At 38.4% G+C, this 17,536-nt stretch overlaps 2 protein-coding genes across 3 annotated transcripts in view; both read right to left on the bottom strand.

Moving 5' to 3' along the window:
* Window positions 1–1,718: 1,718 nt before the first annotated feature.
* Window positions 1,719–7,938, bottom strand: LOC131319288 (uncharacterized). Its single transcript, XM_058349475.1, has 3 exons — window positions 7,689–7,938; window positions 5,181–6,881; window positions 1,719–2,274 (listed from the first exon to the last, which is right to left on the bottom strand). Exons 2-3 carry the CDS (start codon window positions 6,844–6,846, stop codon window positions 1,916–1,918), a joined length of 2,025 nt encoding a protein of 674 aa, XP_058205458.1. The 5' UTR covers window positions 6,847–6,881; window positions 7,689–7,938; the 3' UTR covers window positions 1,719–1,915.
* A 1,580-nt stretch (window positions 7,939–9,518) lies between these two features.
* LOC131319286 (uncharacterized) overlaps window positions 9,519–17,536 on the bottom strand; it is a 29,950-nt gene continuing 21,932 nt past the window's right edge. For both annotated transcript variants that reach the window (XM_058349473.1, XM_058349474.1), the window contains exons 13-16: window positions 11,560–11,838; window positions 11,333–11,467; window positions 11,047–11,228; window positions 9,519–9,873 (exon numbers count right to left, since the gene is read on the bottom strand). In XM_058349473.1, coding sequence (XP_058205456.1) covers window positions 9,807–9,873; window positions 11,047–11,228; window positions 11,333–11,467; window positions 11,560–11,838 — 663 coding nt within the window. In that variant the 3' untranslated portion in view covers window positions 9,519–9,806. The remainder of the gene's footprint in view (window positions 9,874–11,046; window positions 11,229–11,332; window positions 11,468–11,559; window positions 11,839–17,536) is intronic.

Below are 17,536 nucleotides of genomic sequence, written 5' to 3'. Positions count from 1 at the left end.
CGCCTCCTTCCTTCGTTTGCGTGTCCGGCCTTATTGGGGCAGATCTGGTGAAGATTTGAAAATGTGATGGCTTGGCTTTACTCATCTGGTGAAAAAGCCAATGGATTCGGTGCGGCGGCTTTCGTCGACAGCATCCTCAACTGGTTTTTTAATTTTATTTTCCTGTTTCTATTTTGGTTTCGTTTATTTTGGATTTTATTGGTTTGGTTCTCTCCCTTTTATGAGAGTTTTCCCTCCCTTGTGTGAGGTTTCTGGTGTTCTTTTGAATGTCTTTGCCGCAGTTGAGGGTTTGTGTTGCTATATCTGTTTGAAGGTCAGTCATGGCCGATTAGCTAGCAAATTAAGCCTGGTCGCGAGGCTCTAGTAGGTGATCTTAAATAGCTAAGCCTCTTGTTTGATTATTTACTCCTCATGGGACGATATCCAACTTTGATAGATTCGGTTGTTTTCTCATTAATACAATTCCTATCATTTTGAAAAAAAAATAAAAATGAATGGTGAGTACTTAGCACGAGGCAATGCAATCTCAAAAGAAGAAGAAGAAAACGAGGACCAGCAAGCATATATACATGTATTTGGGTTCAGGGCGTCAATCCTACATCCACTACCGTACATCGACAAAGCAACTGCGGTCTAACTAAAGTTTGCCCAAGATAGAATGTATCCATTCCCAGGTAGGCAGGCAGGGCTCAGTCGTCTTGATGCCCACTGCCTAACTTCAAAAGAAAGATACTGATCCACAGGTCCGTCCGTCCGTCCACAAACCTAGTTTATCTTCCTTTGCCTTTGGCAATGTACAAAAAACAGCTGAGGTTCTGACTAATCTGTGGCTAGTCCATAATCGAACAAGACGGCAGATGATGGGACCGATTAAACTTCAAGTTACAGTAGAGGGACGAGAGCGTACTGATAGGTGTTTATTTAAGCGGGCCACCTAATGTATTTAGTTAGGCCCAAGGAAGTAACAAAATCGATTGATAGCATTTGATTTTATAAGGTCTTATTGGAAATATGGTAGTATCCAAATGGTATGGGTTGTTTCTCGAATTTTGTTAATTATACCGCTCACAGTTATTTTGGCGGAGAGTAGCTTTTCAAAGTTGAAGTTGATAAAAACTTACCTTAGGACTACTTATGTCACGCAAGAGATTAAGTGGATTGGCGATGAGCTCAATTGAAAATGAGTACTTGAATAAGTTAAAGTATGATAACTTAATTGAAGATTTTGCTTTAAAAACTGCAAAGAGAAATTGTTTTTTATGAATCGGATCATGCTAATCATAAACCACTAAACCACTATAACTGGCGTTGTGTTTTGATTTTCATTTTTTTGATGTAATTCAAGTTAAAAGTACAATAATGTAACCGTATTTCTTGTTTTTTGTATATCTTTTTATTTTTTATGACTTAATAGTAAATGAGCAACTAAACTTGAGCTCAGATTTGGGCAACCCAAATGTCGGCCAGCACTGTATGCCATGAAAAGCTCACACTCCCAAACCTACTAGTTTACAATTACAATTATTGTCTTATGTTATGCATTATGTAGTAGTCTTTCAAATCGGAAGAAGCTAAATTGTGGTCCTTTCTGTTACAGGAAATACTAGTATCGCAGTATCCTGTATCCTAATGGGAAATTCCGGGAAATTACTGTACAGTCAAAAATAGGGGTCAAATTCAATTTTCTGCGCTGATAAAAAAAAAAAAAAAAAATCCAATTTTCTGCCACAACATTTCATGATTGAATCACATTTTCAGCAGAAACATAGGCTTGAATCCCATTTACAATTATCTTGCCTGCCAAAAAAAGTACTCTCCAAAATGAAATGTGCCTATGCATATACCTACTGAAGTTTCATACAAAATCAAGCAATTAAGGGTAGAAATTACCCCTTTATCAAAGTAAATCACAAGTTCAAGGACTACCTCTGCATTCAAGGGGCGGAGGATTATCCAACCAAGAGTCATCCAAAAGAGGAGAAAAAGATTCAGATTCAGTGGGCCAGTCAGCGCTAACATCTATTTCATCAAAAACAATGGGCTTAGATTTCCCATCTCTACTTCTAACCATTGCCTGTAACCAGAGATTGCAGTGCACAAAAACCAGGTCACTTAATTTATCCAGCTCGGGAGTGTTGTGTTTCTTTGTATGTATGCTCTCGAAACTGCCCCAGTTCCATCTACACCAGTGAGAACTACAAGGTTGACTCAGTAACCGTATGGCAGCCCTCTGCAGTGTCGGGATTTCATAACCATACCCAGCCCACCAATCACCTAAGTACGCAGAATCACAAATAAGTGAAGTTTCTCAGGAAGTAGCAATAAACATTGATAATTAAATCTGAGAAAGAAGAGCGGATGGAGAAAAAACACCCACCTTCCTGCTCCCGATATGTAGCATAAAACCAGAGTGAATTCAAAAGGGCATGTCATCGGTAATCCATATTCCTCATTGGACACATTTATCTTCGGGTATAAATTGCAGTTTAATGATCCTTTGAGTACTACTTCATGGCAATATATATCAGACCTTGTTCAATCTTTCTAGTTGATGTGTGTCTTGGTCCAAGAAGCACAAACACTTTTGAAAAGATGCACTTGCCGGACACTCCCCAACACAAAGTACATAATTTATGCCGCATGGATTGATGGAACAAGTTTTTCACAAATGATGCAAGGTTTCTTTCATTAATTTTGAAATGTCGTGTCCAGCATTTTTCTGAAATCACCAAGTTGGCATGTTTGTATGGTATGCACGTTCTACTCAGATCATAGTGTTCTTAGTGTAGAACTAAGTCACAGGCTTCTTTCTATACCTTCATCCTAACACAAGCCACATCCGTACGATTCACGGGATTCATAAATTATCTATAATCGTATGACAAATTTTTAAAAAAAAATGGCCAATAAAATGAGCTACATATGTTGAGTGATTTGAAAAGTCATTTTTCTTTTAACCAATTGAGAACTTACTCGAGCCGATAAAAAACAATTGAGAACTTACTCGGTAGTAAATACAGTATTGAAGATACTAAACTTGATTATTTTTGGTGTGCCAAAGAAGTTATATATTAAGTTTTCAAAATCAACATGATTTATTGGCTAATAAGGAAGTACTATTTGAATTGTGTACTGTTTTTCTTTTGAAAGATCTACATACTTTATGAAAAAGATTAATGATCCGATAAGTGGGGTGCTAATCGAGCCAAATAAGCACACAATATTGTTCAAGCTTGGCTCAACTCCTTGCTACACGTGTTCAAGCTCGGCTCGACCTTGAGAATTTTTGAAGATCAATTGTTCAGGATCCTCCCACATTTGAAGTTTTGTGATTGTGATAAGCTTCGCTTGGCTCATGAAATAGGGAAGTCAATCTTGAGCTTTCAAGCCTAAGTTTAAGCTCGTGAAATTTTGAGCTATCAAGCCTAAGCTTAAGCTCATGACGTTCCATGGAAGATTTTTAAGGGGTTTGATGAAGCCCTACTTTCTATATCTCACTTAAGAAGTTTCCAAACTGGATGCAAAAGTATTGAAAATGTACCGGTGATTGGTGAAAAGATGTAAATGGAAGGGAAGATCCCACATATTTATTGATTTAATGTATCTTTGCAATATTTATTGATATTTATTGATTTACTGTATCTTTGCAATATTTATGGAATGACTCCATGTTCACGGGCCTATCAAGCCCAACACTCATATGATCAAGCTTGGCTTGTACCAAAGGTAACTACTTTAAGGGATTGGACCTAGAACAGAAGTAGACAAGCCAGAATGAATAGGGACACTGCCATTACCAATTAACCAACCAACAAAACTATATATTACAAATAAAATCTTATTCTCGTTGTTGTAGAGAAAAATGGTGACTAATCTGGGTACCATTGAAATCCCTACCTTGGTCGTTTTCGGAAAGCGCCAAGCAAGGAAAGCACTCAGCTAAAAGCATGACAACAATCCCTGCCCACCTTCTATTAGCTTGATAGCTGCTTCACAGTGAAGTCAAGCATTAGCAACGTCTTGCCCAATTGAAAGAAAGACAGGGACACTGCTATTGGCATAACCACCGATACACCATAAGTTGGCCCAACCCAGTCCTCTCATACTAGGGTTGGCTCCTCGCAGTTCTCCCTTTAACACCAACAGGTACCATGCTCTTCCGTGTTCATAGGTTGACTCCCATATGCATCCCGACTAAGGTCTCACAAATGTGAACTTCCCTTCCAGCCGCTTCACTAATGTGAATAGGTTATAAAGAAGGGTGGGTTGGTTATATACTCTAGTGCGTCAAGGGTTGTTGAACCTGTAACTTAATTTGTTTATTTGCATTTTTCTTTTCTTTTTTTTCAATAAGAAAATATATTTCATAACAAAAAAGTTGTCAAGTGCAACGAGAATGTTGTTATGTTGCCGATTTATCTATATCTTGTACTTAGGACAAGGAAGCTATAAGGAGACTGGAATAAAAAATGAAACTATGGATTCTTAGACAATGCATTTTTATGTTATGATCTATGGTGTTTTTATCCAACTGTATCTATCAAAATTCCTCCGGCAAAAGAAAAAAAACGGAACCTCTAATTTAAATGAACCCTCGTGACTTCTTTCCTAACTAGCTTGCTACCCGGGAAGGGTCTTTTAGGATTGGTAGTTGTGTGTCACCACCTCTCACCTATCCTATACATTCAATCAAGGGTGTCACTGCGAAGCTATAGTTAAGGGGCGCGGGGTCTTACCATCTAGCCGTTGGGGTAGGTCTATCCCCAACACCTGTGTTGACGTTCTCCTGTATTGGTGCGTTTGGCTTTTGCCGGGTTTGATTGTAAACAAACATTACAAAGTGAATGAGCTTGGCTTATACTTTGTTTGAACGAGTTTGAACAAGCCAAAAGTCGAGCAAAGCTCAAGCTGTTTGGCTCATTTAGCAAACCTACTGATAAGGGAGAAATGTCGGAAAAGTTCACCATTTACATCAGACTTTCTTAGGAGAGTATAAAGAGCAACGAAGTGGATTTTTTATGTTTCTTTTCATGAATATTTAGAGGGCGATACGTGAACTACTTGTGGTTAGCATATGGTATAGCATATGTAGATGACATCCATACCGAAGAAAAGAATGTGCCTAATGGCCTAATCTAATACAAAGTGAGTTGGAAATAAATGTAAGCTAACATACATACCTGGGGCATTCAATGTCCTTCCCATGACTGCGAAATCAGTTCCAAGAGCACCTTTAGCATTTATATAGAAAGGATGCTCTTTGGTTATTTCTATCTTGTCTGTATCCTCGGTAGCTATTTTCATCATGGCTTCTTGAAACCCGTTCCTCAATCTTGAATCAACTTTAAAGTTTAGACTAAAGAAAATAGAGGGATTCAAGAATGCTGCTGCTGCGTGTAATGGTGAGTGAAGCTGCATATTCCATCTCCTATCGATTATATCCCAAACAGGAACATATTTTTCTTCAATACCCTTATAGAATGCTTTGGTGTTGAGCTTTGCCCTATCCATTCCCTCAAATATATAGCCAATCGCAGGCATATCCCCATCTACAATCCTTAGAATCTTCACTAGTGGCTCAGAAACACTAACAGCTTCATGTGCAGACTTCCAAAATCTATCCAAACACAACAAGGACTTAATAGCTTGCGCATCGGGAGATCTACTGTAAGAAGAAGACAACCACTCTGGATGAGAAAACATGTGTTTCAAATTATCCTCCTGGATCACAATAGATCTCAAGGAGAGGAAATCAGCAACGAGCTTAGGCATTTTAGGTCTAATTAAGTCCCTTCCACCTGTGAACTTTCTCATCATACTTAGAATCCCCGAATGACTATGCAGGTATCCTGTGATAATATTTGCTTCTTCCAAGACTGCACTCACCCACTCTTGTTTGCGGAAATCTTCCAACATTTTGTTAATACAATGCGAAGCACATGGAGACCAGAACAATGAAGAGTACTTTGTTGTAAGAAGCCTTCCAGCGAAAACACAGCTAGGAGAACTATCTGTAATTACTTGAACAACATTTTCTACACCAACATCCAAAACTACTAACTCAAGCAACTCAAACAAGTAATGACCATCGTCCGCATGGCCAGATGTATCGACGGACTTTAGAAATAATGTACCTTTAGGGCATGTAGCTGAAAAAACAACTAGTGATTTAGTCCTACCATCGGACCAGCAATCACACAAGATCGTACAACCTGTTTCCTTCCATTCGTTTCTTAATTTCTCACAATATGCATTTATATCCCCCTTTACTTTTTCTAAGAGCGTAGAACTCAACTTTTCACAACTGGGTGCTATGTAGCCTGCCCCACAACCCGCCACAGCATCCATCATTTCCTGATAATAAATAGATGTGGCAGCAGCAAAAGGAATCGAATTGTAAAAGAAAAATGCAGCAATCTTCTTATCAGCATCGTCCTTCTTTTGATTTTGAGCATCATCTACAGCTGGCCGTGGAATTGGAGAAGAACGTAGGAATAACAAAGACGGACAAGAACTACCACGCTGCCCACTCGAGACAGGGTTGGGAAGGACCCCACCACTAACAGATGAGCTGTTTTGCTGACCATTGGCTGCCTGATCTACCTTTTGTTTCTTAGAGATTTTTTGTTTCTTGGGCGTGCTCAGTAGAATCTGTATATGGTCCCTCACGTCATCTGGGACTTCCGGACAGGGTACTATGTCTTTGTTTCTAATTTGAGCTAAATGAAACTTCATGCGATAAACTCCTCCACTGAACTCCCGCTGACAATAATTACACTTCACCTTCTGTTTAGTTGCATCGACAAGGATACAGTGTTCCCAACAGGCATCTCTGGCCCGTACCATAATCTTGGATTGCGTAGTAAGTTTAGAAAGATTCCCTGTCACGCCCAAACCATAAAGTTACACACCAGAAGCATAGTTAGAAGCTTGGAAACTTAAACTGAAGTTATTAGCTAGATAAAGTTTGTATGTTACTTCAATTGAACAGCTGTTGCCACATAAACGAAAGAAAAAATTATGCGATAAGAAAGCAATAAGAAAGTAAGGCACCTTCTGATTTTGTAGAATTTCCTTCTAGTTACCAAAACTGAAATATTTCGAGTAAAGTGCTGAAAAAAGACAAAGTCAGAATCGAGTCTTGTTTAGAAGTGTTGTCTATGAAACCGCTGCACGACTCTTGCCCTGCATAGTCTCAAATTAAACGTTCCATTGGATGTTTGAAATTCTGATAATCACCTTGGTGTAATATACGGAGTATTTAATTAGGGACCATAGCCTATGAGTAACACGTGTAAGCGATAGGCATAAAAACATTTGATTTTGAATGACTAGTCATTCATCAATCTTTAAAAAAAACTTTTACTGTAAGCAATAGGCATAAATTACTCTCCCAAATGCTTAATTCTTATTAACCTTTCCCTTGTTTTTTATGTTCTTCTCATTTTTTGTTTAATGTAACGGTACCCTAAATAGAATCATCACTCTCAAGTACTCAACTAGTAAACACTGTTGTCTTTCCAGATTTGGACGGGTGAAATAAGATCGGAAAGGATACAACAACCTCAATTTGTTTAGAGTTGCAGATGACTTCTTTTGTTCATTTGAAAACAAGAAGAGAACACAGCAACACAAGCACATATGCTATGATATACATACTAATATAGAGCGAGAAAGAGAGGATATACCTTATTAGAGGGAGGTGAGAAAGTATAACGACCGACGTCAGAAGCGGACTGACGGCGATAGAATTGGTCGGAATCTGGAAATTGGACGCCTGGAAGGAGAGAATGAGATCGGCGATTGTGAAATCCGAGGAAATGAAAACCACGGTCCACTCCTCGCCAAGCCGAGGATACTTCGCGTTGAAATCGTCTTCCCCGTCACGTGATCCATACGTGGTTCTCGTGACAGACTGACAGTATTTCATTGGCAACTTCCCATTTCCGAATGTCCAAATTACCTTTTAAAATGACACTTTATTACTTTAAATAGTCACTTTTAAAATGCATACTGCATTAAACTCTTTATTTTAACTTATGACTTATTAATATATTATTTTCTTCTTTCAATATAATATTAAAATGCTATTTATTTTTATTTCTTCTCAAAAGTAATAGTACTCTATTGTGACTATATTTTTGCAATGGCTATATTTGAAAAGCATTTCATATCAGCCTTAACAAATTTAAGTAAAATCATAATTTAAAAAGTTACCTTTATTATTTTGCCGAGTCATATTTTACTCCATTCGGTCCAAATTATTGGTCCCATATGAATAGACGTTTAATTTTTGGATAAAAAAACAAAGTACTTACGTACATAATTTTTCAAGTTTCTTGAAACCGAGTAAAAAAACTATCTTAGATCTCAAATTGGGTGTCAAATAATTTTAAAAATTATGCACGGAAGTACTTTATTTTTTAATCTAAAAATTGCAGTATTTTTGCATAGAACCAACAATTTGGAACGGAAGAAATATTGCTCTAAACGTCAAACCCATTATATTTTGAGATTTTTAAAATTCAATAATCTAGTACTTTTGTTTTTAGTGCTTGAGAAGGAAGTTGTGCCACAAAAGAGCCTATGAACAGTTTCTCTTTACAAGAGCCGAGGAATTCTAGCATTTGTTTCTTTAACCGAGCAACAAAAGAGGCTGATATAGTTTTACAGGAGAAGAAATGAGCCTAATCCAGATGCTCTTAGAGAATGAACGATTCGGATTTATACTGGCTCAAGTGTGAATTTTAGCAGTCCATTATGTTTCGTATTTTCTTTTTCAAGTCTCATGGCATTTCTCAATCCATTTTGTCCCTAAAGAAAGAGAGGAAAAGGAAAAAGGAAAGCCATACATTCATAGGGAGTACTAGAAGGTGGGCACTGGGTGGGGATGTGTGGAACTAGAAATAGTGGGGTGCTGGTTGTGATAGGTAATTTTAAATTGATTACTATTTTGCTCCTATTAATTATTCAATGGCAAGTTAAAAATAGACATAAATATATAATTTTCAAAGGGACAATCGTAAAAATTACTTTTGTGACGGGGCTTAAAAAATGGAAGACACTAAACTAGTGCTCTCAAAATACTATAAAAATGTCCATGTTAGAGAATGGACGGCTCGAATTCACACTCGAGCGAGTGTGAATTCGAACCGTCCATTATCTTTTGTGGACACTTTCATATTATCTTTTTCATGTATCATGGCATTTCTCAATCCATTTTGTGGGAGTACTAGAAGGTGGGCACTGGGTGGTATGTGTGGAACTGGAAATAGTGGGGTGGCAGTTATGATAGGTGATTTTAAATTGATTACTATTTTGCCCCTATTAAATATTCAATGACAAGTTTAAAATAGTCATAAATACATACGAGTAATTTTTAGAGGGGCAATCATGAAAATTACTTTTGTGACGGGCTTCAAAAACGGGAGACGCTAAACTGGTGCTCTCCCTTATGTATTTAGAATAGATGTCATGTAATTGTGCACTTCATGACTTAAAAACATAGTAGTAGCAGATTTCAAGTCGATATACGATTTGTCAGTATGATATTGCAGGAAAAAGACAATGTCACGGGGAATTAGAAATACAAAGGACAAGATGGATTTAATGATTTATCCTTCATCAGGATAGGGAAAAAACAAATAAAATGCCAAGAATGTAGACGGCCTTTCATAAATGGCTTTTCAAGTTGAAAATTCATTCAAAACTTAGTTGACTATAAGGAAGTTTTGAGTCTGTCAGCATCGGCACTAACAGCTGGAAGGTAACATATGATCGTCAGTGTAGAGGGTTCTGTACATTTTCTATGCAACAAGTTCGTCTTCAAGATAGTTGTACTCGAAAGTGAATTCAGTCTTGATTTTTTGGCACCTGGATGTACATTAGAATAGCCAGAAGTCATTCCAACCAATCATAAAAGGTGCTTTCGCTTTCAGGAAATTATACACCATAACACCCTATTTTAACCATATAAAAACGCCTTCTAAAAAATATAACTAATCCTCAGGCACTGTACAGGACAATCTGGTTGCCAACAGAAAAAACAAGCTCAACCATTTTAGAAGTTTTAGGTGAACATCTTCAAGTTGGGGGTAAAGGCAAACCATATGTTGAACAGATAACTTGGCAAGGAGGCCTGGTTTTAGGGTTTCCACATGATTTAAAAAAAAAGAAAGAAGAAAAGAACAAGAAGATTATACAAAAGAATTTACAAACAGGTTCTATCACACTATTCCTCCCATAGTCCAAAGTAGGTCTGTCAATGAACCGGATCTGATTCGGATCTGATATGAAAAATCCGACCCTAATCTGACGTCGATCCGATAATCCGAATCCGGTAATCAAAATACGGGTTGGGTTCGGGACGGATCAGATTAAATCCGTTATCAATCTGATCCGAAATTTTATTTTTTTAATTTTAAAAAAAAAACTGTAAATTTTTACGGAAAAAAAAATGTTTAAGAAGTATTTTTATTTTTATTTTTTTAATATTTTTTGAAAAACTAAATTTTTTTAAGTAAAAAAGTTTTCGGATCGGATTTGGATTTTCGGATCGGATCCGAATTTTTCGGATTCGGATTGCCATTATCGGATTTGAGTCTTATCGGATTCGAATTTGTCGGATCCGGTTTATTGACAGACCTAGTCCAAAGGTTCTCACACACAAAGACATGCAAGGCCCATCGAAGCTCCCTGTTTTCCTTCTTTTAGCAAAAAAGAAAAAGATAAAACTAAAACAGCTCCATCCTTTCTTTTGGATCTGTTCAGCCTTTCTCAAAACCCAAAAGAAAAATGATATAAGCCATCCCAAACAGCTTGGCTTCTTCAGTGAGAATCCAAAAAACCGGCTTATAGAAATCCCAAATGAAACCCTTGTACCAAACTTTAGAGCATGTTGTGCACCATGTTCCTATCCTGTTCAACCTGGAACAATCCTAATAGGCTATTTCCCACCCGGAAAACCAATCGAACTCAAACTCGGAACTCGGACAATATTAAGTACCGCACAACATAGAATAGAGCAGCATAGTTGAGTAAGCATACCATCCACGTTGCGTATCACCGTTGTTGATATGGTAATCGAAGTATACATATATCCCCTGCTCATACTCATCAGTGGTGACTTTTGGCTCCTCATGCCGTTGAAACCATGTATTGTATTTCCTATGATATCTCCACGATAGCTTCTTCAACTCTTTTGCAGCCAAATATTGATGATAAGTATTCTGCAGAAGAGGGTTGGTTGACTTTAGAACACAATCAAGATAACATTGCCACCGACATTATGTTGCAGAATGAAAAAAAAAAAGTTGATAGAAGTTCAAACTACCTGCTGATAATAAAATGCAAAAAACAAGGTATCAATGCCATTATTTTCAGCTCCCAGTCGTTCCCAGAATGCAGGATTATTGACAATAGGTGCCTGTACTTGAGGATAGCTAGGAGGAGTCACTGCAGGGTTCATCTGTAGGAAGCCAAAAGAAACTAGAAAAATTACAAAATAACTTTCCCCAACTCTTCTGATGCAACAAAGAGTAGAACAAGAGGCTTCCTTACCGAAATATAGCTCTTTGCATGTTCAGAGTCTTTGGGTTGAGGAAGTTTGTTGAAAGCAGCCTCAAGCATCTGCAAATTGTGTACTTGGTCACGCATTCCACCAGAATTTGCAGATGATCCACCAATGTTATCACCAATTGCGCCAAGATCTGAAATGCTTCTACGACCAATAACACCAGGGCTGCCAGAGGGTTGATTGGATTGCAAAGGTTGTCCAGGAGAAATATCAATATCCCTTGGCACTTGGGCAGGCTCTGTCAAAGAGCCGGATACTCCTGCCTGCAGCACACAAGGTTTCCCACAACTATGCTTAGGTCCCCCAAAAACCATAACCTTTCCTTCTCACCAAGGTTCTGAGCAATAACTTTTGATATAATTTTCTTCCCTATAGCAAGTCACATATATACGGGCATGAAACAGTAAAGGAACTTCTATTGCATAGATTTTCATTTGATTTGAGTGGTTGGATCATAATTTTAGAATCTAACATCCAACTGAAAAAGGAAATTGTAACATTTTGACTCTAAGGAAATGGAACAATAAAGGGCAGACCATATTCCAAAAGAACAAGACAAGTTTACATTATTTCAACGTTTAGTAGATCGTAAAGTTTACTCCTAAATGTTGGGCAAAATTTATATTGGCCCCTAGGCTGAGGTGGTTAGGTCCCTATTGCAAAATCTCTATTGTCTGAAGCATATCAGGCACTTAGAGCGTCCACAATGTAATAATCAAAATTGGATAGCCAAAAATTGTCACATCATCTTTTGATTATCCATTTAGTGGTTGTTAAAGTTAATAATGTCAAGTCCCACATTGTTTACTTTTTGCCCATAATCAAAATGGGTTGGCAAAAATTTAAATCTAACGGTTAATTTTTTTCTTCTCAATCTAATGATCTACATTGGATGGCATTCTGGTAAAATAAGTGAAAGTGGCGAGCATTTGTTAAGATTCATAAAGTGATCAATATTGTTAAATGCACAACCACTTGCCAAAGTGGAGAGTGAGTTTCACCTACCAATAAACCATTTCCTTCATGGAGAATGAGTTTTACTCTCCCATGATAGGTGTACTTGATTGAGAAGATGTGGAGTCCAATAAATTTGGTTATTGGCAAAAGATTGCTAGTTTTGATTATCCAAAGGCCAAAATTTGATGAATTGCTAAGAGGTTGCTAAGTTTGGTTATTACAAAGTCAGCACTTTTTTTAGCACACATTGCTAACTTTAGCTACCTTTTGGTTTTGATTATTACATTGTGGATGCTCTTAGCATCTGGAAAAAGCTCACTTTGCCCCTTCATGGTTTTGGCCATCTTACGCTTCGAGTCAATGTCGTATGATTTCCGTCCGTATTGGCAAAACTATCATACAAAATGCCTATCTGAGAGTTTACATGCAAAAACAAAAAGCTCAAAGCCAATTGGCAATGCAAAACGGCACTCATATACATTTTCTTCATATTTGCCTACTGAATATGAAAAAAACCAAAAAACCTAACCCTACAAAAGGATAAGTGGAGCAGCAGCGGTGTCGGCCATCTAGAGACCTCATTTGTCGTTGCCGCAATCCCCTATGCCGTCTGTTGCCACTCTATCCACCCCCTACCTCCACCCCCCCCCCCCCCCCCCCCCAATCATCCCCCAATTCTTGTGGTCCCAACTACCTTAACTGCCACCATTTCCCTCGCCACCACCTCCTACGGTGGTTAGTTGTGGTCTGCACAGAAGGAGAAAGAGAATACCCAAAAAAGAGAGCGAAGAGAAGAAATTTTGGAGTGAGGTATTAAGGTCATTTTAATTATGTTTGTATAAGAGAGTTAGCATTGCACTTTAGTCGATGTTTTAAAGTATCCAACTCAAACCAATTGGAGAGAAGCCGCCCAGGCTTATATACTAGTTATGGAGGTTATAATTAACCAATGTAGGACAAGCTCTAAAACTCCCTTGCACGTGCGACCCCAGTTCCTCATGTGGAGAGGTAAAAAACAGATCCATGACATAGGAATCACAACAAACAACGAAACAAGGTGCGCTTAAAGCAAAAACAACAGGACAATCAATCAAGAAAGTCTTGTCCAAAAGCCTCCAAAAGACTAGCTCTCATACCATGTTAAAACATCCAACTCAAAACCAATTGACAATGAGTGGAGTGGCCGCTCAGGCTCATATAATAGTTTTTGAGATTATAATTAACCAATGTGCAACAAGCTCTACCAGTCCAAAACCAAAAAAAGGTAACATGCCTAATTTTGAACATTTGGGATTAAACTACTCCGAGGCCAAACCATAAGGAGCAAAATTAAATTTTCTTTAATGATTTTATGATGTCCTACAATAAGGAATACATTCTATGATGCATCCTACGTTTAGTCCATATAATGAGAAAATACCCTATAATATAGCTTAATTATACTATATTACGCAATAGACTTTAAAGCCTCCTGGGACTAGGGTTGTAGGCAAATCACTAATGCTTTCTTGTTGGGAAGGGGGGAAGCATACATATCAAACTGTGTTCACTTGACAAGGCTGACCCTGAGGTTTGGGGGGCCATAGGCAAAAAAAAAGGCCCCTTATGTAACTTTATCAATAAATATGAATACAATATAGTGATATAGTTTAAAAACCGTTACTACAATGTTCCACGATAATATGTTTTCTAGCTTCAATTTAAATTGAATCAGTTTAGTAGTGGATATTAATAGTCAAGTGATTCATTAAAACGTCATGGGAAGTATTTTTATTCAGTAATTTAGGTTCTTCATTGGATTAAAGATTTCTAACGGTTTATTTTTGTAAAAAAGAACCACCACGCAAAAATTATAAAGTTGTACTATGAGGAGGAACTTCAGGATTTGATATATGATTGTTTATGCCAATTGGTAATGAAGTTAGTGCCTTGGTGTATTGGCATTGTGCACACACTGGTTTTTTGGGATTTCCAGTCCGAAACTCCTGTACTAGAAACCAGAAAGATTTGATTTTAATGTCAAGTACCACTACTACCTAAACAAGGGGAGACAAGAATGTTGAAGAGAGTGCAGTTCTGGTCTAACAAGGAGGGTGGATTAGGTTTTAGAAGGCTTAAGGAATGGAACGGAGCCTCAATGATGAGACATTTATGGGCCTTGAGTAAAAACGAGGATATTCTTTGGGTCAAATGGATTCATTCCTATGTAATAAAGGATCATTGTTTATGGTCCATGAAGCTGCCAGCTGACTCTTCATGGACTTTTAAGGAAAATTTTTGGGGGATGGGATCAAGTTCATCAAGTCTGATATTGGTGATGGTCAATCCACTTTTCTGTGGCTGGACAATTAGCATACTCTAGGGCCTTTGTTTCAGATGTTTGGAGATAAGATAATGTTGTTTACAATTTGGGCACATCCCTTAGTGCCAGAGTTTGCTCCATCATTCACAATGGAGGATGGAGATGGCCTAGAGAAAGGAATGGTGTTATGGCTGTTATTTGTGCTGGTACTGATCCTAGTTTGATTCCTCATGATGACAGGGCTGATAGAGTTATATGGACTCTTACTCCCAATGGTTCATATAGTGCTAAGTCTGCTTGGGAAGCTTTAAGGACAAAGGCTCCAGAGGTATCTTGGTACAAGATGGTTTGGCATAAGCATCAAGTTCCTAGGTGGTCTGTTATGTTGTGGATTGCTGTGTTGGGCAGATTATCCACTAAAGATTGCTTGCCTAATTGGGGCATAATTAATGATAGAAGTTGTGTTCTATGCTCTGGTGGTGTGGAAACGCATCACCATGTGCTCTTTGACTGTGTGTATGTTTCCCAGGTGTGTAAAAAGATAAAGTCATTTTGAGGCCTAGGCTTGACTTCTTGGGACCTTGTATCTGAGATTCAATGGGGCAGTCAGCACTGTAAGGGGAAATTATTGAAGTTTTCTGTCTACAAACTCTGCATTGCTGCCACTGTTTATGCAGTTTGGAAAGAGAGAAATAGCCGTATGTTTAGACAACATGGTATGGACCATTCTGCTCTGGTGAAATGTATTTGGGATGAGATCAAGGCTGGGGTGAGTTCATGGAGGAATGTGCCTGTATCTGCTGAGAACCAAGACTGCTATGTGGCTTTGGGGCTCAATCCTGCTATTTTTGCCAAGGCTAGTTGCGCTTAGCTTAGCCGGTCATGGAGCTGTTTCTTTTTGCTGTTTTGACTTCAGATAGTCTATTTTGTTTTGGTTGTTTGGCCTTAAGTGGCCTGGTTATTTTGTAAGAGGGTTGCCCCCCTCTCTCTTTGGGTTGTTTCTTAATACAAGATTCTGTACCAAAAAAAAGGGGAGACAAGAAGGTTCAAAACCTAGACGAAAGAGCATCAAGGTGCTAGGCATGGGCCTCATTATACTACTGAGCTATGTTTAGCAATCTGTCATAAATTTGGAGTAACTAATATTTACAAAATCTACCGAATTGGGAGTCCTATTTCGGGCCCCAAAACTCGGGCCCCTAGGAGGTGGCCTGGTGGGCTTGTGCCCATGGCTGTCCCCTTCGCTTGAAACTGAGTATCTCCTGCAAAAGAACATACAATAATTGAAAGATTCCAAAGGAGATTGGCGAGTTGGAAACGTCAATTTATCCCTAAAGGTGGTAGACTTACTTTAATGAAAAGCACGCTTTCAAGTTTGCCTACTTACTTTATGTCTTTGTTTGTTATTCCAATGTCGGTGGCAAAGAGATTAGAAAAGATTCAAAGAGATTTTTTGTGGGGAGGGGTGGGGGAGGAATTCAAATACCATCTTGTTGATTGGGACATAGTCTGTGCACCCATTAGAGAGGGAGGTTTGGGTGTGAGGAAGTTAAAGTTGTTCAATCAAGCTTTGTTGGGCATACGGCTTTGGAGATTTGCGTGTGAAAGAGAGAGATGGTGGAGGAAGGTAGTAGCTGCGAATGGGGGGATTGGTCATCTTTGCAAGTGCGTTTGCCTTATGGGGTGGCGTTTTGGAGGGGAATAATGAATGGGTGGGATGCTTTTAAAAAAATTACTTATTTGGTGGTAGGTGTTAGGAAAAGGGTTTTGTTTTGGGAGCATGTGTGGTGTGGGGAAGTGAGTTTGTGGGAAGCGTTCCCAAGTATTTTTTATGTTGGCTTGTGACAAGGAAGCTAGCTTTTTTGATTATCTTCATTTTCAAGGAGTTATAGTTTGGGACATCCGTTTGCGTAGGGATGTTAATGTATGGGAGGAAGAGGATTGGTTGGCTTTGATTTCTAGAGTGTATGATATTAGAAGGATAGGAGAAGGGGAGGATGAGGTGCGGTGGAATTTATCAAAAGATGGTTCTTTTCATGTGAAATCCTACTATCAATCTCTTTGTGGGAGGGGTAATCCTTCCTTTCCTTGGCAAGCAATTTGGAAGACGATGGCACCATTAAAGGAAAGCTTTTTTGTGTGGTGTGCGGCTCAAAGTAAAATTCTTACCATTGACAACTTAATCCGAAGGCGGATTACTATTGTCAATTGGTGTTGTATGTGCAAAAGGGATGCGGAGACGGTTGATCATCTCCTTATTCATTGCCCGGTGGCATAGGAGCTTTGGACCACGGTGATTTCTTGGTTTGGGATTCGGTGGGCTTAATCGAGAAATGTGATGGAACTCCTAATTGCTTGGAAAGGTGCTAAAGTGGGAAAGAAGAGGAAGCGGGTTTGGAATTTGATTTCTCTTTGTTTGATGTGGATCATATGGCGGGAAAAAAATTCTAGATGTTTCGAAGGAGTCGAAAAATCGTTGCATAGTATCAAAAGTTTTGTGGTGAATAGCTTGTATAGTTGGGACAATAGAGATTGTTATCCGTCTCTTGACCAATTCTTAGATTGGCTTGAGCTTTTCCTTTCACATGAAAGTGTATAGGGCCTTTTTGTCGTGTGGCCTCTTTTTGTATACACTGGTGGCATTCCCTTAATGCCTTATTTCTAATATATTTATTTACTTATCAAAAAATAATAATAATAAT

This window comes from Rhododendron vialii, chromosome 3a (genome assembly GCF_030253575.1).
Source record: "Rhododendron vialii isolate Sample 1 chromosome 3a, ASM3025357v1".
In the NCBI taxonomy this organism is placed as follows: Eukaryota; Viridiplantae; Streptophyta; class Magnoliopsida; order Ericales; family Ericaceae; genus Rhododendron; species Rhododendron vialii.
The sequence above is the reverse complement of the archived record's forward strand: the minus strand, read 5'-3'. Positions and strand labels throughout refer to the sequence as shown.

Excerpts from the sequence above, each read along its gene's own strand:
- LOC131319288 (XM_058349475.1), bottom strand. The coding sequence starts at position 6,846 with ATGGTACGGGCCAGAGATGCCTGTTGGGAACACTGTATCCTTGTCGAT. Across the intron at positions 2,275-5,180 it reads AAGGACATTGAATGCCCCAG|GTGATTGGTGGGCTGGGTAT; the intron begins GTATGTATGTTA and ends CTGCGTACTTAG.